Source organism: Saccostrea echinata, unplaced genomic scaffold (genome assembly GCF_033153115.1).
Source record: "Saccostrea echinata isolate AGI-Se365-2 ecotype Australia unplaced genomic scaffold, CSIRO_AGI_Sech_v1 ptg000047l, whole genome shotgun sequence".
Taxonomy (NCBI): Eukaryota; Metazoa; Mollusca; class Bivalvia; order Ostreida; family Ostreidae; genus Saccostrea; species Saccostrea echinata.
The window spans coordinates 15,663,850-15,689,894 of NW_026889796.1; the positions used below are offsets into that span (position 1 = coordinate 15,663,850).

At 32.8% G+C, this 26,045-nt stretch overlaps 1 protein-coding gene across 1 annotated transcript; it reads left to right on the forward strand.

Moving 5' to 3' along the window:
* Nucleotides 1-514: 514 nt before the first annotated feature.
* On the forward strand, nt 515-25,621 carry LOC133202535 (uncharacterized). The gene is made up of 7 exons (XM_061338372.1): nt 515-644; nt 13,539-13,890; nt 14,429-14,479; nt 14,615-14,721; nt 14,864-14,937; nt 15,079-21,428; nt 22,371-25,621. The coding sequence occupies exons 1-7, from the start codon at nt 612-614 to the stop codon at nt 25,619-25,621; spliced, it is 10,218 nt and encodes a 3,405-aa protein (XP_061194356.1). The 5' UTR covers nt 515-611.
* Nucleotides 25,622-26,045: the final 424 nt, after the last annotated feature.

Consider the following 26,045-nt stretch of genomic DNA (forward strand, 5'->3'; position numbering starts at 1 on the left):
AATGAGAAAACAAATGATAGACACACAAAACAATAATGGAGACCGAGGTAGCGGTTAAGTTGACACTCTGTTAAACCATTTACAACAACCGTGTCTCTAGTTACACCATGCCTGTAGAGCAATATATATATATAAACTCATTTCCTGTCATCAATATTCTTTTTTAAATTAAATGGTAAGGTTCTTATTTGAAATATAGTTCGAATAAAAACGAGAATTCCATAGCTAAAAGAATTCATACGTGCTTTGAGTTTATTTCTCTCCTTTTGTGTGATTGATTTGTAAAAAATGTTTATAAAATTCAAAGAAGTAACATAAAACACAATTCATTGTAATAAATCAACCACATTATCCCTTTAATTACCAGGAATCCTCTCCATCAAAACTATTTATTCATGATCAAGGTCTTCAAACAAAATGACATTCGTAGGCGCAGCTTTGTCGCGCATTATGAATGAGTTAGAAATTAACACACTTATTCCATAACCAATCTGCGCCACTGTCTCTTACATGTGTTAGAACCAACACCGGTGGTCCTAAAAGTCACGGATTATTACTGAAATTATGGTGTGAATAGTGTATTAGTTTCATTCAAACATATTTTTCGCAAAATGTCAAGTTGGAGGATTAGGTTCCACGATAAGGTAATTAGTAATTCTTATGTAAACCGCTTCCGTGCTTCACAGCTGATATATTAATTAGTGTCGTCTGAGAACATTAAGACATGTAGATATAATGTCCCAAGTTCTATACTACGTAAATATCTTTGTATAGTATGTTACATTTATTTCTTTTTTCGTTCATATAACCAAATTGCCTTCTTTTAATGATCTGTAAAAGACAGTTCCATGTGTCACAGCTTTTTGATAAGGTGACTCCAAGAGTAATGCATTACCAAGTTGCTCCATGGTTTGGTTTAAGGAAATGGTTGTAAATCTCGTGCCATCATCCTCTACGACGTAAAATAGAAAATTTGATGGATAAACGATAGATACTTTTTCCTTGTTTAATTGAAATGAATGCTGTATGTAAACTACGATAGCTTCCGAAAAACTAAGCACTCACGTCTGATCATCTTTCAAAGGTTTTAAACCTTTGAAACCCAATTTTAACTCCACCCTAGCCCTAGGGAACATGATTTGAACAAACTTGATCTGCACTATATTGTGATGCAAATATATCAATATGATTTATCATGACCCGGTGATTCATGAGAAGACCTTAAAGTTTTCCCCACATGTTCTCCTATAAAACTTTGATACCCTTATCTTGTTTAACCTTATGGAACCATGATTTGAACTTGAATCTGCACTGCCTGAAGTTACTTGTATATGAATATGCCGTATCATGACCCTGTTGTTTGTTCGTTTTTTTTTGTTTTTTTTTTTTTTTTTTTTTTGTTTTTTTTTATGTTTTTTTTTTTTTTTTTTTTTTTGTTTTGTTTTGTTTTTTTTGTTTTTTGTTTGTTTGTTTTTTTTTTTTTTTTTTGGTTTTTTTGGTTTTGAGAAGTTTTCCCCCTTTATAAACCATGTAAAACTCAGATCCCCTAATATTGTCCAACCTATACGTCGATGCCTATGATTTGAACAAACTTTAAATCCTTTCAATCGAAGTTTTCAGATGTTTTGTGTTTCAGGTTTATAGTTATTCCTAAATATATTTTTAATTGACCCCATCCTATTTTCCCTACTTTTTAATTATATCCCTTTGAAAGAGGGTGCGGTCCTTCATTTAAATCTCCCTGGAATTCTCTTTTCCTAAGGATGCTCTGTGGCAAGTTTTAGCTGAAATTGGTCCACTGGTTCTAGAGAAGTGATCGAAAAATATGAAAAGTTTAGGGACGACAGACAGGCAGACAAGGACACTCTTCGACCAGAAAAGCCCACTTACAAGCATTTGGCATGTTGTCTTTTTTTTTAACCATGAAAGTAATACTCACATTGCAGTATTCTTAAATTGCAGCCAAACTTCTTTCTGAAAAACCTGAGAGTGAAATATTTATACGTGTATGTGAGAAAATATGAGTGTGATCATTAATTCAATAGAAGCTTTGAAGAAAATCTACAGTGCATAAAATTTTAAACATTATTAAAAAAAAAAAAAAAAAGACATGTAAGTACATGTAAAAAAGACGTATTTTTCAAACTATATGGCTATAAGTCTTTCTTTAAATTTAAGCATGATTTCCGTCTAGAGTTGACATAATACATTAAATCGAAATTCTTATTGTCATGTTCACTTTTGTACTTAGATGTTTTCATTCAAATTAAAACAATCATGACTGTCAAAAGATAGTTTAACCACAGAATATTAGTTTTTTTGTGACTAATTTTAATAGATCTATCTGTCTACTACCAAATTTATTTCGAGGATTCGGACTATTGAAGTGGGATATAAAGTATAAATTCTGAGTTTTCCTGACTTCTCACTTACAGTGGTAGTACCACTGGATCATTATAGTTACTTGTATGTTTTATCCCGTGACATGTATTCCATTAGGACATTCTATCGAGTAATTATCAATTTTCTGCGGATTGCATAATTAACCGACCAATAGTTTAATATTTATACAAAAGTTTCATTTGTCTGCAATGCTAATGGGAATACAGTGCACATCCATAAACCATATTTTTGACATCTGATTTAGTCCATGAATATTTATGAAGCGATATCGATCAGTGAATATTCCTCTTTTGTGTAAACAGTTTATTAGAACATATTACCACAGGTGAAAATTAAAAATCCCCTTGGAAAGTTTTAGTAGTATATTACTAGATTTGACGACATCCCAAGTGTCCACGTCATACCAGTAAAAGAACAAAAATTCAAACCCAAGCCACTTGTCTTAAACTTGTAAAACTCTTTATTTAACGAGAATCACAGTTTCATGTCACAAATTTGACCTCAAAGTTTTCGATCTGTGCTGATATGTTATGTGTGTTTTTTTGTTTTTAAACCAATTTATGTGCATGATATTCATCTATTTTGTTATAAAAAGTAAAATTGGATCTCAAGACAGCCAGTAATTCCCTGATCAGAGAGTGTGTCAAATCATCTGAATACAACGCAATTTCTAAAATAAATTGTCTTCATTCCTACTGTGTTGTCAAGTCACAGATTATATAATGAGTTTATAAAACCGTTTCTTAAAACTGCAAAATACTCAAAGTGAGGCCAAATTTCAGATTCTCAGTTTTAACTTCCAGATAATCTTTCTTTTCTTTTTTATGTTTTAATGAACAATTTCTAACTTTTCCCAGTTTGGTTTATTTACTAAAAGAAACATGATCCAATTAGGTTTCTTTCTTTTTTGGTCTCATCTATCAATATAAAGAAATTGAACAAAGTGGCTTTCTTAACTCCCCTCAGCAAATAAGTTTATTGAGGCCTATTTGTATCGTTTTTGTCTAGCTATCCAAAATGTTCTACTCAATTAGGTGATTTAACTGGTGTAAACTTTTCACATTTGCGACTTCTTATCCAGAGGTACTGGACCAAATTCATGCAAATGTACATGTACCTTACAAAGTCCAGAGGGGGATGGAGATTTAAGCTAATTGAAGAGAAAAGCCATATTCCATATGAAAAATGAGATGATTATAAAGAATGTAGAAAAGTTATCATGTTGTAATTTTTGCATTTATCTCCACCTAGTAAATTCAAAATTTACATGATACTACGATTTTAGAGAATAATGGGGGGGGGGGCATTTTCCTTCACATAAATAAGCATTCCAGTAGATTCAAGTTTCTTTAAATCATGGCTTCAATCCTGAGTAAATTTTGGGCGAAAACGAAGATTTAAAGTTTTAAATTGGAATAAATAACGAAAAGCGTATAGAGGACATTCAAAAATTTTTTTGGACATCAAGTTTGAAGCTTTCTAATGCATGCAGTGTATATATTTCAATTTGTTCAAAATAAAGGATCCCGGATTCAGATTTGGGCCACAACAGGAATCTAGATTTTTACGAAGTTTACAGGGAAAATCTTTTAAATCATATCGTGATAGCATCATATTAATATATATATATATATATATATAATATATATATATATATATATATATATATATATATATATATATATATATATATATATATATATATATATATATATATATATATATATTGATCTGGAAGCTTTTCTATGAAGGCAGATTATATATTTTATAGATAAATAATAGCTCTGCTGAGACCAATCAGGTGTCCACAGCTTAAGATAGGAACCCTTTTTAAATAAAGAATCTATGGATGTTCATATGTTCACATATAGAACATGTGACCACATTAGACAATTTAATATACAAGCACATCCTTCTATTGGATTCTATTTAATTTCTTTTAAAATGTACTTTTAAAAATCAAAGCCGTGATATCGCATATATGGCATGTCAAACGTTTCGATCTTCTCCATTTGTATTGTATAATTTTCCATTTATATTCTTTAATTTTTATTTGTACATGTATTTTATAATTTTCAATTCGTATTGTATTATTTTCCGTTTGTACTGCATATTTTGTCATTTGTATTGTATAATTTTTATTTGTTTTCTTTAACCCTCCGCTTGTGTTCTATAATTTCCATTTGTATTGTATAATTTCTCATTTGTATTATTTTCAATTTATATTCTATAATTTTCCATTTGTATTCTATTTTCCACTTGTATTTTTTTTATCTGGAAAATTATACAATGCAAATGGAAAAATCAAAATATTTTTTTTCAATTGCATTGTATAATTTTCCAGATGGATAAAAATACAAGTGGAAAATTATAGAATACAAATGGAAAATTATACATTACAAATGGGAATTATAGAATACAAATGAAAATTATACAATACAAATGGAAAGTTATAGAATATAGATGAAAAATTATACAATATAAATGAAAACTTATACCATAAAAATGGAAAATTGTACAATACAAATGGAAAATTATACTTTAATGAAAAATTATACAATACAAATGGAAAACTATAAAAACAAATAGAAAATTATTGTATACATATAAAAATTATACAATACAAATGAAAAATTATACAATACAAATGAAAACTTACACAATATGAATGAAAAATTATATAATACAAATAGAAAAGATCGAATATTGCAACATCTAACATAAAATATATAAGCATTCCTCCAATCCTTATATAAAGACATGTCAAACCAAGCCTTGTCCTCAAAAGCATGCTGGAATGTTTTTTTTTTTCCTCGGCCTGTTCTTCACTTCTTGACTCGTACGATAAAAAAATAAGTATAAATTAGTTTCCTGCAAAGAGATCATATTACTGACTCAGAAAGAACGCATACTGTTATGCGGTTTTGTATTCATTTTTTTCTCAAATTTGCAGCCTAAATATAGAAGAGGACATCCTCGCAAAAATAAGCTTAACACTATGTTAAAACTCCTTTCGTTTTTGGAGTAATGTGGATGGTAATAATTAGGTTGCATTACAAGGAATATGATTGTCCTCAACTGTTTCACGTGGATTAATTTAACTTTAAAAAAAACTCACGTGTTTTTCATTGTTGAAACCATGTGCCCTCCAAAATTTATGATTCTTTCATCTTAATTAGTGATTATATTACATTTTATTTAAAACTTTAAAAAATGGACAAAAGGTAATAAATACATTTTCTCAGTATATCAGAAATCGAGGTTTACAATATAATAATGGGTTTTTTTATGGTAAGCATGAATTTACAATATGAATCTATATAAATTTTGTTGTTTTTACAAGAGATGTTTTGAAGGGCATTGTTCTTAATTGATTGTTTAGATTAGATACTTAAGTCATATTGATAAATTAAAGATGAACTCAGCCAAAATATGATTGATAAAAGGTAAATATTGATACTTTTATTTGGCATGGTTGTCATAGCGGCCAAACAAAAAAGACACGTGTAAATGGTCCAATTTAATGAATGTATTAAGTTCCAAAGTACGATCAATCCCCTCATCTAAGTTCGACTTTTATAATTTTGTTTCACAGAGTACAAAGTTTCGTACTTTTCATCCAACTCATTGCCATTAGACGTATTTAAGAGAGCCAATTATGAATCATTCGTCCGAGTGATTCACGTTGTAAGACAGACACGACATAGTAATGCATGTTAATGCCATGTGAATTCATTACCTTTCCCATTGCTATCTGGTGGTCATGTCTATAAATAAGCCATCTTGAAAATACATTAATTTTAGATTATTGCTACACACGATAGGATACAAGATTATTGCTACTACTAGACTTAAAATAAATTTAAATTCATTTTTTGCTACATAAACACAAAGACCTTATGAACGTTGATAATCTGACGAACATGTGAGGACTATTTTTGTTTTGTTTTGTCTGTTCGTAACTTTATCGTTGATTATGACTTTTTTAGAAATCAACATTGAGGTTTCATATTTTTTCAGTTGATAGAATGACAGGACACATAATCATGGTCATTGAAAAGGTCAAGGTCACATAAATAGAATTGAATTTTTGTCTAAACTGTGACATGTCGATGGAATGCAATAATCTCAAACTTGGGGTTTGATAACCAATAACCAGAGAATTTTTCAGATCTTTGATCATTAAGCTAAAGAGGTTACAAAGACGAAGTATTATATATTTGTTTCTATATGGATCATAAAAGCCTTGAACTTTGCACAAAGGAACCTTAGGATCAATGCTCAAGACATACAGCTTAAAGCATTCAACAAATATATAAAAAAGTGCATAGGGTTGTTATGGCAATGGCATTTTAAACAAATTCGAAAATACTAGAGACAGAATCCAGCATTTTAGTGACTGTCAAGGTGATTTGGGTTGGAGATGTTAAATTTAAATCCAGTCTATAATGCCAGTTTCTGGCATGTCCATGTTTGATAAAAGGCTGCTTATTATTATATAATGTGTCCAGAATCTTACTCAAGGTCATTTATACAGGGTCAAGGACACATAAAATTGAGTGTAGATACTTTATAAAACAAAAACAGAATCTCATTTTAATCCAATGATTGCATAGGACAGGAGGGTGTAACATGAATTGGAAGCAAGGTCATATGAAGGTGAATTTAAAGTGTTTAACTGCGTTCTTTTGAAATATGCAGAATTGATTGTACCAGTACTCCGCAGGATATACATGTACATGTATCAGCCTCAGGGACAACTCTTTGTTTAGTCTGATTTGTTCATATTATTTCTGAGGTATGCTTGGTGTCAACTGCGTTCACAATCACATACGTATTATTACTTTAATGTTCCACACACAATTCAGTATCCTTGCAGGATAAAAAGATAGAGGTAAAATAGTGAGCAATATGTCAATAAGTTAAACAATATTATGCATAAAACGGAAAGAGAGGGCGTAGATTGCAAACATAAATTCTGAACGTTTCAGCTGTTTCATCTGCTGTGGTAACCTAAATTTTCTAGCTTCTATGAACAAAGCAATGGTTATGTAAATTAGCAAATTATTATCAAGAAGGGGGCAAATGATTAATGAAAAGAATTTGTTTTGTGCGTTTTTTAATTACGGTCTGTTAATTATTTGAATCTGCTTTAACGTTTTAATGAATGAGTGCTGTTTTGGACAGTCGATGATTTAAAGAGTTGGTGTAAACATATCCATTTAGATTTCTTAGATGAACTTGTCTAGATATTTAGATGATACAATAAATTAAAATTAAAAATAAAAATGTTTGCTTCAATCCGTACATATTTCAATAATTCTGCTTCAGAATATTTAATTGATTTTAAATAACGCGGTCTAAGAATTAAGATATCAATGCTCTTGGAAAAGCAATTAAACATTTTTGCTTTATATGCCATGTACATTAGTAAAAATTTCAAAATCGAACTACAGTAAATAAGGAAATCACTGGGACCCGAATTTTGCTTCCTAATAACCGAGATTCTTTATATCCATATAAGGAACATGGTGACAAGTCTTCTAGGAGATTGGTAAAAGTTCCGAATAAACGAGATTTCCTTTTGAGCGAGTTCTTTATAAGTTTTACTGCATTACATTCAACCTTCTCAAACGACCTCAGCTTAATTTCTGCTAAATAACATTCTGGTTATCAAACGTTTCAACACTGCATTATATAGTTATAATTTTGGATAATGATCATCATAGGACTTAATGGGATTATATTCACTGTATTAAAAACAAGCATTCTGAGAGTATTGCATTAGCAATACTAGTCCCCTACCGGCAAGTGTATTCTGGTTCCCGTTGAAAATTGAAAATGCCATAATTCCGTCAAAAATCAATGAAGCGGGACGAAATGCAAACTTGATCTATAACTAATCAAGGTAAAGTCACATACCGAAAATCAGCTCAATATCTGAAAGCGTTTAGAAGAAAATTGCGGAAAACCCGTAAAAATTGAAAAGGCCGTAATTCCGTCAAAAATCAATGAAGCGAAACGAAATGCAAACTTGATCTGTAACTCATCAAGATACACACACATACCAAAAACCAGCTCAATATCTGCAAGCGTTTAGGAAAAAAGTGCGGAAAACCAATTGGGACAGACTGACAGACAGACAGAGGGACAGACAGAGAGACAGACAGACAGACCGACAGACGGACGGACAGACTCGGAGGAAACCTATAGTCCCCTCCGGTTTCACCGGTAGGGGACTAATAAACATGAAAGAGGGTAAAATTAAGTATTGTACATTGTAAAACACATGAAAAATAGTATAATGAGGTTGAAAATAAATGTTCGATTTCCTTGTAAAACGGATTGCACAATTGAATTTTCTGTTTATTAATATTTTTTTTAGTCCCCTACCGGTGAAACCGGAGGGGACTATAGGTTTCCTCTGAGTCTGTCCGTCCGTCTGTCTGTCTGTCCGTCTGTCTGTCTGTCTGTCCCACTTGGTTTTCCGCACTTTTTCCTAAACGCTTGCAGATATTGAGCTGATTTTTGGTATGTGAGTGTATCTTAATGAGGTACAGATCAAGTTTGCATTTCGTTCCGTTTCATTGATTTTTGACGGAATTACGGCCTTTTCAATTTTTACGGGTTTTCCGCAATTTTCTTTTAAACGCTTGTAAATATTGAGCTGATTTTTGGTATGTGGCTTTACCTTGATTAGTTATAGATCAAGTTTACATTTCATCCCGCTTCATTAATTTTTGGCGGAATTATATCATTTTCAATTCTTAACGGGAACAAGATTACACTTGCCGGTAGGGGACTAGTATTGCTAATACAATACTCTCAGAATGCTTGGGTTTTTTTGCCTTAATTTGTGTATTTTTGTTATCTATAAGGTGAATTTTCTTCAACACTTGAAGGGAAAGAAAATAGAGAGATTTTGCCGTGAACTTGTTATTTTCACAGTGTGAAAATAATAACTGTGAAAATATTAATTTTATTCAACAGATTTCACTTTTGAAAATGTAATTAAGAAATATGTGTTTTGCTTGTTTTTATTTTTTAATATTGAAATACATGTTCCCGTAATATACAGTATTGTACTAAATAGCAGACATTTATACTCACTGCATGTATGACATTTATACTCAATTTGATGGTCATCGTGACAAATCGTACGTGTACACCTGTTCCTATAAATAATCATTCTTTATTCAAGTAATTTTACAAAGTTTTTGCACCTTGTCATTCTGATAAAAGTGTAATTAATTTAAAAAAAAAAAGCGACATATGATTAATGGTTCTATTTCATTCACAACTGCGCCTATTTAGTATTTTCTATAGTTACTTCCTATGACAGTGCACATTATGCAAATTTGACAGCTTTTATCCACTAGACGCTTCATTACCGGTCATGCGTGAATTGTCCAGAGAAACAGAAAATAGAAAACAATGGCTAAATTTTGGTTGACTGTAACAATTGAAGTTGTGTCAGTATTTTCCCGGTGTCTTCTTTCCTTGTGGTTTTATAGCCATTTTCTAGACGGTTTTTTCTCATTATAGGTTTACTTATTGCAGATACGCTTCATTGAATTTGGTTTTACTACAAGGCGTTGTCGCCCTAGCTATTTCTTAATGTCACATTTGTCTCAGAAAAAAATGAGCATTAATACACTAATAAGACAATGCACATGATAATGTATTCTTTGCATGTAAACAAAACTTTCTGGAACCGGACTAAAGTGGGTTTTTCTCAGACGTTTTTGAAAGGAATTTCGTCTTAAGAGAACAGTGAATAAAATCGTTTTCAAATATGTTAGTGGATATGTGAATATATTCATTTAATAATGAATCGTAAACAGCACATTGGACGACTAAGGGACTACCGCTCACAGGTATGATCTTGTTTGAACTGTTAGATCATGTTGTTTCATTGACCATGAGATTTTTTAAATTTGTTTAAAATTTACGAGGACTTCCTCGAACAAATATGGTACTGATGTGCACAAAATGATTATATATAAGTAATATATATAAGTAAAAAAACCATTTCAATAATATAATATGAATTTTACAATCAAAAGCTTTGCCTAACATTATATAAACCTCTTTTTTTTCTTTTTAAATAAAGAGATTTGGATGATAGTGTAGAGATGTTGATACCTGTAATAGTACGATTAAAAAATTACGAATACTGTGGTTTTGAAACATTCAAAACTGTTAAAAAAAAAAAAAAAAATTAGCATGTAATAAAATCGGAATAAAACAACGTTAGATAAATGGAGTTGCATTTTCACGGGTATATATACGTTGCATACACGTGCTAGCTAATATACTCTATTGTGTTAATGCATTTTTGAAAAGGTAAAGTAAAAATCAACTGTTTATACTGAATGTATAAATGTCCACAAATTATTTTAATATTGATATGAAAATATTTCTGAGTTTGTGAACCCGAACATTTTTAATGAAATAATCCACCTTGTATTTGAAAAGGTCACTATGTTCAATTATTCAAAGTAATCTAATTTTAGTTTTTTCCTACGAACGAACTGACACCTATAAGGAAAAAGATGACGTTTATCCATTTAATAAGTTAAAATGATATATCAAAAATAGTTTTAAAAAAATCAGTTTTATTTAATTTAGTCAGAACTTTTGATTTCGGAATGAACGATGGTGGGTATTCATTTATAAAAATATGTTAAGTAAGAGTCAGTTTATATGTTCTGCATTATAGTATAATGTAATGAATACAATTATTTTAATACATTCTATTTATGAATTCCTGATTAAGTTACCTGATGATCCATACCTTTAATGAACATGAATGAAAGCAAGAGATCCAGTTCACCGAGTCTATGTCCTAAATTAAGACAAGTACAAGTTAATTAATTACATGTTACTCCAATTGGATCAATTATACAATCTGCTTTTTAAGCGTTTAACTTAACATGCAATAAATGAAAAAAAATATTTGTAGATTCTTAAATGTACATTGTAACATGAAAACAAATTAAGCTCGTCATTAAATTAATTTTAAATTAAAATATTGAAAACAGATAATCGTTTAAGAATTGCAATATTACAGAAACTGTAAATATCATCATTTTGAATAGGGAAAAAAATATATTATATCAATCAAAATAGTGCTACTATATTTTCCTGATTTGTTACATGTTTCTTCTCATTAACATAATAGATAATCTAAATACAAAACAGAAGTCTCTGTAATTAATCACTTCATTATCGTCTTCAGACTTGTTTGATGTACATGTTTTGAAACAATCGCATCACATCAACCTATATTCCCTGTTTGCTTCACGTGACCAGATTTATATCTATAATACTAATCAATCTTTGAGGGTTACACCTAACTTTAAGATCTAGAAAAATATGACTAACAAAGGATGGAATGCAATAGATATATGTACATGGGTCAATTTAGCACTCGATCTTTTTTAATAAACAAATAGTTTTTTTATGTATACATACTCTTATAAATTAAATTTGTAATTATCAGAGCAATATATTACTTGGAAAGGAAGTGTTGCATTATCAAATATGGGTAAATACCACTCACTTAGGTATAATGCATGCATAGTTTGTTTTCTTCAGAAAAAAATCTATTAGCAATTCATGAACTGTAAAATTAATGCAAATGTGGAAGCTCAGTGTTCAAGGCGCTAACAACATATGCTTGGCTTTATTTTTTATTTTTTTTTTTTTTTTTGACACTTGGAATGCAAAATAATTACATATGTTGAAGATTATTGAGATTTTTTTCTCTTTTTAATATAAATAATATTACGTAATTGCAATTGTACAACGAAGCAATGTCTCGTTGTGAACATTCAGATTGTTGTAATTTAAGGATAATAAAAAAAAATTGCGTATTATTTCTTGTATGTTTCTTGAACAAACCATTTATTAATCTTATGATTTATATGCAAACTCTTATTTACAATAAGCAACATAAATCACAAGATAATCGCATAGGAAGGACAAGATTATCGGAATATGAATCACTCATTTTTATTTATTCATCTATGTTGATTTCTTTATCTATTTTTTTTTTATTTTGTGCATATAAATAAAAAGTTTTCAAATATAAATATCAATTTTTGGAATGCAATTCAAAAGATTTCACAAAAATGAACGTTTATCGAATATAAATCACAAGATCTAGAATATGAATTACAAGGTTTTGCATATGAATAACAAATTTTCGAATATAAATAATAAGTGTTCGAACATGAATAATAAAATTTTGCTTATAAATCACAAGATTTATCAAATTTTTTTTGACAGGATTTGTATTATAAAGCATTCTATAGGCAAAAACGCGAGGGAGGGCTAGAGGGGGTACGATAAAATAATTAGTTTCACCCTTGCATTGTCGTATATATTCATACCCCTTTAGTTTCGCTCTTGCTGTCTCGTTCTCTCGCCTTAAATGAAGAAAAGAGAGACTGAGAGAGAGACGTCCTAGAAGTAATTGCTATAGCAAAGCTTCTTCCAACATAATAATGCTCGAAATCAAGGAACATGTTAGATTTCACAGTTTTTATGTATTAATTGTGCCACCTAAAGAAAGATAACAAAAATAAGTTGAAAGGAGTTGTATAAATAACCCCATAAAACTTTTCCGGTAGATTGATTACACGTGGGAGAAATGTGATGGTGATACTATTTCTTGAATAGCTCCATATATGAAAGAAGGAATGTTGATTTGAACACATTTTATTGTAATTTCTATTTACAAAAGGATTGGGCACAAGTTCTAAAAACTTATTACACCCTCTGCCTACCAGTAAATTACAAGTTTAAATTAGGTTACAGTTAAACTATTAGTTTTCCAACATTAGTAATGAAATGTCACTTGGATCAGTCCCGTGACAAGAAAATCAAAGCTTTACTGCCCTTACTAAGTTAAGGATACGTGTAATTTTTTTGGATGGTGTTTTCAAAATTTGACGTTATGATCATGGCTTTTTCTAAAGAATCCGGGGATGTTTTGGACATCAGTGTTTTTTGAGAGCAAATACCAGTATTTAGGGAAATAAGCACAGTTCTAAACGTTTTTCTTATTAAAAACTTTACTCAGCTGCTGTATAACCTGTAATAAAAATAGCTCTTGGTTTTTGTTATAGTGGCCTCACATGTCTTCCCTCTACTCTGGAGGATCAACCAGGGAAGATGAGGATGAGAAGTACATGGAACAAGTGACTGTGTTTGACAATGTTTACGAGAATCCATCGGAGCCCTACGGCGCCTATAAATTCTATATGGCGCCACGGGAGGAGTTTGTCATTCAATCCGAACCGCACCTCTATCCTGCCAGAGCCATGTACAAAGAGGACGATGAGAGGACATCCGGTTACGCTACAAGTGGCGGATCCAGTACTTTCAGAGATGGATCGACGCGGAGAATATTACTCTGTGTTTTTCTTATATTTCTACTTATTGGTGCAATAATAGCCGCAGTTACTATGGCTGTGTTAAGTAAGCTTTCGTTTTATGTTCCCCCAAGTTTCTCCAGTCTTTGATAATTAATGCAACTTAATTCTTGAAGTTTTTGATGATGCATATACTCTCTCGTTCGAAAGGAAAAATATTATTTGTTTTATGGATTCAAATTAAAACCGAGATCATTCTTTTAGAGAAAAGAATAAAAATGACAAATGAGTTATTTATTAAGTATAACATAAATTGATAGAATGCATATTAGATAGAAAAAAAAGACTATTAGGAATGCTAGTACATGTAAAAGACCCTAATTCATATTTTTGCTTTTATCTTGACAACAAATGTTATGATTTATCAAATAGCTAAATTTATGAGAGACTTTTGTAATAGAATTAAAGATTAAAATCAGATTAACATTACATTACATTGCAATTATCAAAAACGGATTAGGTAGATGTATTGAAGTCTTGACTTTAGATTAATTAACCTTCTGATTAATTCTACAAAGTAAAAATTCTAATTCATTCAACTAAATATATCTATCATATTTCTTTTTTTAAATTAAATTTTGCAGTTTCCCACCAGAGAAAGACAAAACCATTGAAACCAGATTCACAACAACAGAGTAAGTCTCTTGATTTTTCAGCCCTTGTTAAAAATGGATATTACTTACACATTGTTGTTATTTCCATTAAATCACGCAGAAATTGCTGTAAAATCGAAAATCAGAAGTGAATTTATATAATTTGTTTGGAAACAGGAGTGTTGGAGTCGAACATCAGAATTGCCAATAGAACATATATACCAGAATATAGTGATCCAAACAGTAAAGGGTACCAAATACTAGAGGCAGAATTTTGTGAGGCAGTGAGTGAGAGGGGGAAATCTTTTTGTTACAATTTTTTAAGTATATCAGATTCTTTGATGTTCTTATTCCTTCAATAAATGGCTAACAAATGTGACGTTTTGATATGAACTAATAATAAACTACTGTACTAAATATTTACAGATTGATGCAATGTTCCTACGTGGTGATTCTCCAATGAAAGATAACTACAAAGGTTGCAAAGTCTTAAGTTTTAGGTAAGTCTAAAGAAAATCTGAGTATCCATCAATCCATATATTTTTTGTTTGTGTTTAAAAGGTACATTTCAAAAGTATATCAAGTAATCAGCATTTCTAATATAACAGGAAGTCAAATTGAATACCTTTATTTCTATATAGGTATGGAAGTGTTATAGCCCGATACTTGTTGACTTTCATCTTGAATGATAAGAAACCTGTCGGAACAGTGGTTGACGAAGTAGAAAACTTTTTAAAAGAAACTATTCCAAAAAAAGGCATATGGAATCCATTGTTGCTTGACGGAAAAATTGTGAATTTTTATCCAGTGGAAATTACAAAACTTGATTCCACTGCAAGACCACCGGTAATAAAAACAACACCAAGGGATGTTGGTAAGAAGATTGTTTCAGTTTCAAAAGGACCACCTGTGGATGTATCTAGGTCACCTCGAATGGACTTGGAAATAGATTCCTCTACTGACTTGCCCAAAATGACGACAAGGAAAGAGGATTTATCAAAAGTGTATTCTTCCTTGGAGAAGGACAGAAGTGTAGAAATTAATAAGATGTCTAGATTGAGTGAGAGTATTGATATACAATACCCATCTAAAAGTTCAATTATGTACAAATCTGAAATGCCAGCTTCTGTGTCCAGTTCCTCCAAAATATCGACGCCTAATTTAGATCTATTGTTAACTGGGACTGTTGACATTTTCGATAAATTTTTGTTATCAGATTCAAACCTTCATCCAATGTCGTCAGTAAAACACAAACTGGACGCTACAGCTACGACTGATACAGGAGCTACTGTATCCAGGGTTGTTAGGTTTGATCCGTCTCTCCAGGCTGAAATCGATAGGGTATTGGGTGCTCATTTACCTTCTGCATCACCTTTATCGGAACAATCTATCGATTTTTCATCTTCTTTCGAAATCGCACAACCTGACTTGAAAATCTCGCAAACACCATCTGTGTTGCACATTGAAAGCACTGAGGAAGATTTGTCGAGAACTGTCTTTATAAGGCCATCGCAAATAAAACATTCATCAATAACTGTCGAGCCTTTTACTGATGATTTCTTTGGATTTCTCTTTCAAGGTTCACCATCGTCCAGGAACCCAACCGACTTTCCTTCACGATTTGAAATTGGGGATCCCCATAAGAACACTGCGGATAACCTATTCTCAGATGGCGGTTTCGGTGGATTTTTATTTCCACAACCTAATATCAGAGAACCATCGGAAGGTATTCTCCCACCAAATATTTTTATGCTTCCTACACAAAGTGTGTATATGCCCGTTACATCTATATACGATGCTAAAGTGAGTAGCGAACAGAAAGGATTTTCCGCATTAGACTCGGAAATAAGGAGTTCTCTGACAGCTATGGATTATGAAAAGACAGTGGGCAAGTTACCTCCAAATCAATCGATGCTTTCTTCACACAGTGATTCTTTTACTTTAACCACTTCTATGCATGAAACACAAACGAGTCAAAGATATGCAGAGATTATTAATTCGGATTACCAAAGCCCAAGCTCTGTTTCATCAATTGATTTGTTTAGGGAAACAAGCTCCAAAATCGATACATCTTTAGAGAGTAGATTAAAAACGGATGGATTTTTGAAAGTACAACTTTCAACAGAATTGCGAAATACTGACTTACCTAAAACGGAATCGGTAACATTTTCACAAACTATCTCCCCATCAGCTTCTGTTTTGCAATCACAAGGTTCCTCTGAGAAAACAGTTACTCCTGCATTTTCTGGTATCATAACGGACATTCCTATTGATACTGAATTACAAGGTGTATTTGATAATTTTTACAATGTGAAAAGTGAAATTTCCCCGATTGTTTCTAAGGATTATTCTTTATTATTAAATGGGCCGGAGAAAACATCAGCTGCCTCTGCAGGTCAAGAAGGTTTACTGACTGTGATAAATCGTTCTTTGTCTGGACATCTCCAATCATCTGAGTTGGTTGTTTCGTCATTTCAATCAGAATATATTAATACGAAAATATTCAGTGACTCAACCTTATCAAAGGACAAATCTAAAATTTTCTCAGCTACTAAGTATGAAGACAAATCTTTTACAAAGTCTCTTTTATCCGCTGATGATTTTTTGCGAAAGAAAACTGAGGTATTATTTACTTCATCAAAGGAAACGTCAGTTAAACTAAAAAATTTAAACATTGATACCATGCCATCAACCATAATATTAGATAAGATTGATATATTGCCAACATCATCAGCGGAATACAAAACTGATGTAGATGCCAGCAATCAAAGAGCATCTTCTGGACTAAAGCAAACTCCATCCGAAATGAACCTCATTCTGATGTCAGGTAGCAAAACTGAACAGCTGCATTCTATTACATCTATTTCTAGTTCTCAACAGATTTTATTACCTGTCGACAGCGGAAGTGGATTGCCTTTTGAAGATTATGCGCAAAGTAGTTTGTTAAGTTTGCCATTACTGGCATCCCAAATTGAATCTGAGAGGAGTCTCATCTCAAAGCCTTTATATTTATCGCAATCGACAAAATTTACTGATGTAGTCCCATCCCATGAAACTACCACTCCTATGTTTTCTGAAATGTTACCCGAATCTGTGTTGGAAAAAGAATTACAAAGTGTTTTCAATAAATTTGACAATTTGAAGAGTATCATTTTACCGATTGATCAAACAGGTCTTACAATATCTTCATCAAAACAGGATAAAGCATCAGTTAATTTAATGAGTGAGCAAGAGGTAGGGACGATTGATACAATGATGGAGTCATCTGCATTCGAGCTGTCATCCTTTGCATCTGGGGATAGAAAATCAGAAATGCTTAGTGATACAATAGATACATCTGGTCTCTTCTCCACTTTCGGCCATGTGGACATTTCCTTGCAATCTCAGTTTCACTCACAGAGTATTCAAGAAACAAAACATTTATTCAGCACATCATATTATATTTCAGAGACATCAAACTTATTTCACATTGATAACACACCATTAGTTGTTCCTTCAAAGCAGATACAAAATTCGTTAAATCTAAAAGCCACAGATAATCTTATTTCAGAAACCAGTCTGTTTAAAACTGAAGAGTTTAAGCTTCATTCAGAGGAATGGAAGGATTCTAGTCAATTCTCCGTAAAGGATGATTCATTTATATCTACGTCTCATTCCGACTCACTTATCCATTCAACACAAGCAGTGCTATTAGTTGATTCATCTTCAGTGAGTGAAGTTCATCAAAATACAGAACAGGGATTAAAGTTATCTGAAATGTCCATGTCAGCTCTCAAATCACAAGTAATATCGAGGGACTTCTCCGAAAAAATGCCATCGGCAACTTTAACAGAACAGCTTTCAAGCAGTGATGTTCAACAAAGAACGAACTTGGACTTTGTTCCATCTGAAATTTCTATATCTAGCATCAAATCACAATCAATTAAATCCGAGAGCATATCAGGGTACGAACAATTGTCAGATCTAGGAGGTATGCTTTGGTCAATGAGTGAAGTTGATCACAGTAGGATTGGGCGAGAACAGTCTTCAACTAGTGCTGCTGTTCATCAAAGTTCGGAATTAGATTTGATTCCATCTGAAATACAAATGTCAGAGAGAAAATTACGAACAATGATATTCGATTCCTTTTCAAGAAGCTTAAGTTTACAACCGACAAGGCTAGGAGCTGAACAATCTTCAATGAGTGGTGCTCGTCAAAGTTCTACATTGGACTTGATGCCATCCGAAATTCGAACGTCGCAAGCGATGATATCGGAAGTTGTTTCAGAGAACGTACAATCATTAGGACCTGAACAATTACTGATGAGCGATGTTTATCAAAGTGCGCAATTAGACTTGATGCGATCTGAAATGTCGACAATTAACATTAAATCACAATCATTGAAACCAGAGAGCAGTTCAGAATACGAACAAAAGTCCGCTCTAGGAACCATACCTTTGTCAATGAGTGAAGTTGTTCAAAGTACGCTTGGTTGGATGAGGTCTGAAATTACTAAGTCAAATATGAAATCACAAACATTTAAAACAGAGAACTTTTCAGAAAGACAAAATTCAATATTGAAAGCTAAACAAACATCACTCTATGATACCATATTTAAAATGGAACCATCTGAATATTCGATACTAAATAGCATGTCAAAACCAATATATAAGGACTTCTCAAGGAAAACCCAGATGTTGATGTTCGGAGAAGAGCAATTCTCAACGAGTGGTGTTTATCAAAGTACGAAATTGGAATTGATGCCATCTATGATTCAAATGTCGGACAGAAAATCACAAACAATGATATTAGGATCAATGGAATTTTCTGGACTAGGAACTGAAAAATCTACAATGAACGATGCTCACCAAAGTTCCATATTTGACTTAACGCCAATCGAAATGCAAACCTCAAATAGAAAATCACAAGCAACGATTCTGGAAATTGCTTCAGAGAACGTACAACTGTCAACACTAGGAGCTGAACAATCATCAGTAAGTGATGTTTATCAAAGTACAGCACTGGGTGTAATGCCGTCTAGAACATTGTTTTCAGACAGGAATTTGCAAGCAATAATATCAAAGGACAATTTGAAAAAAATACAGCTGTCAACATCTCAACAATCTTTGATGGGTAGTGTTCCATTGGACTCGATACCATCTGATATACTCATGTCCGATATCAAGTCTCAAACAATTAACCTTGGAGATGTTTCAGAGGTCATGAGATTGTCAAAGTCTGAACAAACCTTAGCGAGTAACATTCAGTTAGGTACAGTACGTGGTGTGTCCTCTGAAATTCCTATATCATATGTCACGTCACACACAATGTTACACGAGTCCATATCAGAGAATGTACAAGTGTCAGATAATGGATTTAAACAATTTTCATTAAATAATTTTCATCAAAGTTCAGTACTGAATTTGATTCCATCTGAACAACATTTGTCAGATGTCAAATCAGACGCAATAATATCTGAAAACCTTTCGAAGAGCATGGAATTATCTACGTTTGGGGCTGAACAATCTTTACTAAGCGATATTCAGCAAGGTAAATCATTGGAATTAAATCCTTCTGGAGTTGCAAAGCCAGATATCATCTCGCAGACAATGGTATCAAATATTTTGTCAGAGAATGAAGTACGAGGTGTGGTGTCTTCTGGAATTCCTATGTCACATGTCACGTCACGCACAGTGTTACATGAGTCTATATCAATGTCAGTGCATGAATTTGAACAATCTGCAATGAATAATCTTCATCAAAGCTCAGTATTGAATTTGATGCCATCTGAACAACATATGTCAGATGTCAAATCACAAGTAATAATATCTGAAAACCTTTCAAGGAACATGGAGTTATCGACGTTAATACCTGAACAATCTTTACTGAGCGATATTCAGCAAAGTACATCATTGGAATTAATGCCCTTTGAAGTTACAAAGCCAGATATGATATCACAAGCAATCGTATCAAATGTTTTGTCAGAGAGTACAGTGCGAAGTGTGGTGTCCTCTGAAATTCCTATATCACATGTCACGTCATACACAATGCTACACGAGTCAGAGAAAGTACAAATGTCAGTCCATGAATTTGAACAATCTTCAATGAATAATCTTCATCAAAGTTCAGTACTGAATTTGATGCCATCTGAACAACAAATATCAGATGTCAAATCACAATTAATAATATCTAAAAACCTCTCGAGGAGCATGCCATTATCGACGTTAGTAGCCGAACAATCTTTACAGAGTGATATTCAGCAAAGTACAACATTTGAATTATTGCCCTCTAAAGTTGCAATGCCAGATGTCATATCACAGTCAATCCTATCAAATATTTTGTCGGAGAAAGCACACTTGTCTACATATAGAGCTGAGCATTCGTTAGTGGGCAGTGTTCTTGAAAGCTTTGGAAGCACAACTGATGAACTGCTAAAAGATACATTAAACATTATAACCCAACCAAGTAATTCATTGTTGAGTGATTCTAAAAGAACATCTCTTCATTTAAAATCTTCAGATTCATTTTATACCTCAGTAAAAGACGCCGTAAATTCTGAAGAGGTTGTTGATGCTTCTGTGATGACGGGACCAGATAAAGATTTTAAAACCATGATTTCTGACCCCTTATCTTCTGTAGGTATTCCTTCACACCTGACAAACATATTGGATTCACAGTCTTCCATGCTACATATTAGTGACGGCTTTACAAACAAAATACTGACAAGTTCAAATTACCTTGAACTATTGAATTCAGATTTTTGGGGATTAAACAGTAATGTTATTACATCTGTTTCTTCAAGAACTGCAACAGGAATTACTACATCTCCCACTATATCCGTTCAATTCTCTGATCCTTTTACAAGGAGTTCATCGTATACAGCATCACGTTTTCCTGAAAGTTTTATTTTTGAAAGTGGATTAGCACCAACAACAACAGCTTTGTCTTTTGCAACGGATTCTGTGTTTAATCCAGTACAACCATTAGAATCGGAAATGTGGAGTTCGGATGGTGATTTAGTATCAAAATCCTCTTACCCTTCGTTACTTTCCATTACCTCTCCTATCCTTAATCAACCCATAATTTCCGCCTCTAACATTAATAAGTCTACCTTTCCAACAACAATCAAGGTTTCACTAACAGTACCCTCTCCCGATCTAACAAATATTCCAATAATTCATTCGACGCAAACTCCCGAAATATTGATGACTTCTCCCAACCCAATCCTTTCCTCTTTGACTCCTTCATTTGAAAATGATCCTTCCTTGACTGAAACCTTTGCTTTATTATCCACAAACATATTTTCCAAAGATGATTTTATCAATTCAGCATTTTTTGATAATCATTGGTATTCAAATTCTTCTGATGAAATAAATGCAACACGGTCACAGATTGATTCATCTCCTGAAATGTCTTACTATGGTCAAAACACATTTATAAATGCAGTGAACGATACACATAAATCGATATTCTCAAAGATTACCAATGCATCCTTTTCTTCTTCATCCTTAGGTTTACATAATATCCCATATATTGATAGAACTGATTACTTTTCCCCAAACAATTCATTAGTAGATGAATATTCGTCCGTTTTATCCGCTGATACTTTTATGATTTTGAGTAGTACTTCAAATACGTTATCTCCCCTTTCTCTTAGTGACAGAAGTCAATTTGAAAATATAAAATCTGAAACTATTTTATCGCCATCAAGTTTAAAGTCACGTTATATGTCTCATTTTGTTAAAACCCCTACACTCTTTGGATCATCATCAGGTTTTATGACTCCAACCGACAATCCCGCATTAAGCAATATAATATCGACAAGTTCCATATCTCCACCACAAACAAATATATATGTATTATCAAGAATGACTAGTCCTTTACAAACTATTTTACACACAACCTCTGATGAATATAGAGACCTTTTCAATATATTTGACTCAAACACAACAGCAACCATGATATCACCAACACAAGCTGAGTCTTTGAATCCGTCACTAATGAATACTGAAATTCAGATGCCACTAGCTTTTGATTCTTCTCAAATCATCCTTTCCTCTATGAAAAAAGAAAATGATTCATTTAGTTTAGAATCCAGTCAATTTGATTCTTATATTACCACAAATTTAACGATGTTAGATATATCACCAACGCATATGGCGTCATATTTACCATCACTTATGAATAACGCAATGCAGTCGGTGACACCACTCTCTTATTATCATTCCCAAAACTTTCTGTTCGACGTGAGAGATCAAAGCGATTCAAATTATGCATATGATTCTGGTAGAGCAACAAATCCAACAACGGTATATGTATCGCCAACACAAGTGGACTCTTACTTACCGTCAATAATGAGTAGTGAAATTCAGTCTGAGATGCCAATAGAACAAACTACGCCTTATGACCCTTCTCAAGACTTTCTTTTTGATACGAATGAAACTAATGATTCTCTTAATTTGGGTCCACAGGTGATAAACCCTAACACAACCGATATTTTAATAAATTCACCACCGTATTTTGATGGTTCTAGTGTTATTTTTACAACGATTGAAAAAAGTGCTCAATCAGGTTTGCATGTATTAACCACTCAAAGCAGCTCACTTGAACATTCAAATGCATCACAGATTTACATTGATAACGTTTCTAGTATTTCTGATATGGAATCAAGTAATGAATTCCTGAAACATAATAAAAGTGATAAGACTGTTCAAAATATATCAGTGAATGGTTCATCTGAGCTCTTCGAGAGTTCACCTAATGGTGTAAGAGATTCTTTCCAGGGATCTAGCATTTCAACTACCCTTAGTATTAAACCTTCTACCACAGTGTGGACTTCAACCAGTTTTCCATCATTGGTGCAAGGCAGTTCTTCATCCAATCTACATGTTACTGACTTGACATATGTAGAGTCGCTCTTTGACCAAACACTTACTACTGCTCCTCATTCCAACATACCGCCAAGCCTTTCAACATACACTAACGATATTGTAGGTTCCATTGATGAAAGCCTTGTAAAAAACAAGGGCATTACAAACTTTGTTTCAATGCATAGCTTGAAAGAAAATGATCAGGCTATTCATGCGCTGAGCTCCTTTAAATCATTATACGTGTCAGATTCACAGACAAATAGGAATGAGAGAATAATGAATAAAGAATCCTCAGACTCTGTAGCATACCCAGTTCTTCGTAGTCGGAATGATAATGTGGTAACAGAAGCTTTGGTGCCATCATTTACCTCGGATTATTCATCCAAACACACACATGAAAGTAACATAGCGATCGAAACTCTGTCGCCGTTTTCTGTTCACGACATACTATATCCACACGAACACTTTTCTTTGGAAAATTTGAGGTCAAGCTATACCGATTATATTGATGATTCTTACTTTGAAATTAGTCTAAATCTAGAGTCTTTAACCCAGTTATCAGTAAATATAGAAAATGACCGGTCTTCAGATGTTTCAAGCAATGTATTTAATTTAGAATTACAAACAATATTTAGCCCGTCACAGTTTTCAGGTTACGAATATCAAGAACAAACAATAGGAAAGCTTTCGACAAAAACTCCAAGTTCAGTCACATCCATTGGCACATTTGCTATGAAATCCTCGATTAGTAAGTTTTCTACTAATGAAGTATCTAAATCTTCATTCTTTTCAAAAATCATTTCTTCGAATTCAGACCAGAAATTTACTGCTACACCTGTGGAAAATGTCTTTAAATTTGATAGTCCAACACCTCATGTAAATGAAATGCACCGTTCTTCAATGCCGTTTACTCCACTTTTGCAAACTGACATATCTAACATAAACATTCATACACGCCTATCAGAGTATACAAGATCTAGCTTCTTAGAAAATTCAAGTGGCATTTATCCTTCTTTAATTGATAAATCTCCTTCAGAAACAATTCAAAAATCGTCACCTTTTTATCGTTCAACAAAATCTACGCCTTTTACTTCTAAATCATCAAATACAGAAACATCTCCGATAAGTTCTTTTAAGAAAGTTGATGCTACAGCAGATAACGTAGAATTCATGAACTCATCTTCTCTAGATTTAGGAAATAAACTAATCACCAAAACTTCCTCAAGTTTTGCTCAAAATACCATATTTCAAACTCTAACAGATCTTTTCCGTTCAGAGCATTTATCCCAATTTCCACAAAATCTTGATCCTTTATTGTCTTCCCATGAGAAAACAGAACATTTATTTAGAAGTAACCATGCAACACAATTTTCAAACTCTTTACTGAATTCAAATTCCAATAAAATGCAGACGAATACATCAGCTTTTGAATCTTCAGAGAGAAATCCCGTCAGGCAATGGGAGAATACAATTCCCGAAAACAAAGTTATAAATACAGTAACCGGAGAGCGTTTGCATCTTGCGACCTCTACATATATTTCTATATCTTCTTTATTTGATATGTCTGATTCTGAAAATAAGAATTTACCGTTTAGCCAAAATGAAACAGACGTAGGAACACTTATCATTTCGTCTGATGTGAAATCGTCCAAAAAAAGTAAGAGCCATTCTTCTAGAGACCATTATTTATTTACTGCCGCTAACGATTACGACTACTATGCCACTGATCTGGACTTTGTTACTGATAATATTGACGTCACCGTAACCAGTTCTGTCGAGTCGTCGACTATTGCACCTTCTCCGACAAAGTCGGATAGTTTAAGATTTAGCACCCTGTCTGCACCTTTAAATCCTTATCTTCTGAGTCAAAATTCATATAGAAGCGTGAGTAGTCTAAGAACTACACAAAATGTGGGAGAAATGGGTAGTTTGGGGTCACTGGTAAGAGGAGTACCTATTATTTTGCCCGATACAACAGAGTCTAGAGAAACACAAAAGGATAGACATATTTCTTCAAATAACTCCCCTCCACAAAACAATGCAATCATCAGCACTCAAAGCTACCTTAAAAGTCCTAGTCATATTCATTCTTCTCAAACGACACAAATTATATCCTCCCTTCAAAGATTTCCACAAATTGACGTCACGATGACGACGCCACTAATAACTAAAACTGAACAACATCTGACTTCATCGATAATTCCAATATTCCCAGATGATCCGTTTGCCGGGTTTTTTGGTTCTGGGCCTGCCATACCACAATGGGTCCTTGATATGCTGGGTAGCGTACATGAGTCACCTAAATCATCAGTCAATCATTTTTTCAGACATTGAATTTATAAGTTCGATTGAAATTAAATATATCATTCTGTACACGTAGAATGCTCCTAAACAGGGCTTGTGAGAGGATTACATTCACTTTTGGGGAAATTTATCCTAAAGAAATCGTTTATCTATTCTTTTCAGATTGAAAAGTAAAGTCTGGTGTACTTTTATTGAGAAAAAATATTAAATTATCAAATTAAAGGGATATTTATGTCGTAAACATCCTGTCTAGTAACATCTAAAATTTTTGCAGCAGAGAACCGTGAGTAAGTAAATTAATTGTTTGTACATTTGCTTGTCTGTATGTGTCTTGATTTTAATTGTTCATTTGATATTTATATTTTAATACATTACTAAATGTGCCATCCCCAATCGTGCATGAAGTCAACATATTCGACCAACGTCACTACCTCCCCCAGCATTGCATGCTATA

What these genes read in the sequence shown, in the direction of transcription:
- LOC133202535 (XM_061338372.1), top strand. Translation starts at nt 612, where the DNA reads ATGTCAAGTTGGAGGATTAGGTTCCACGATAAG. An exon ending in AGTTACTATGGCTGTGTTAA is followed by an intron (nt 13,891 to 14,428) that starts GTAAGCTTTCGT and finishes TAAATTTTGCAG; the next exon opens with TTTCCCACCAGAGAAAGACA. An exon ending in AGGCAGAATTTTGTGAGGCA is followed by an intron (nt 14,722 to 14,863) that starts GTGAGTGAGAGG and finishes AAATATTTACAG; the next exon opens with ATTGATGCAATGTTCCTACG.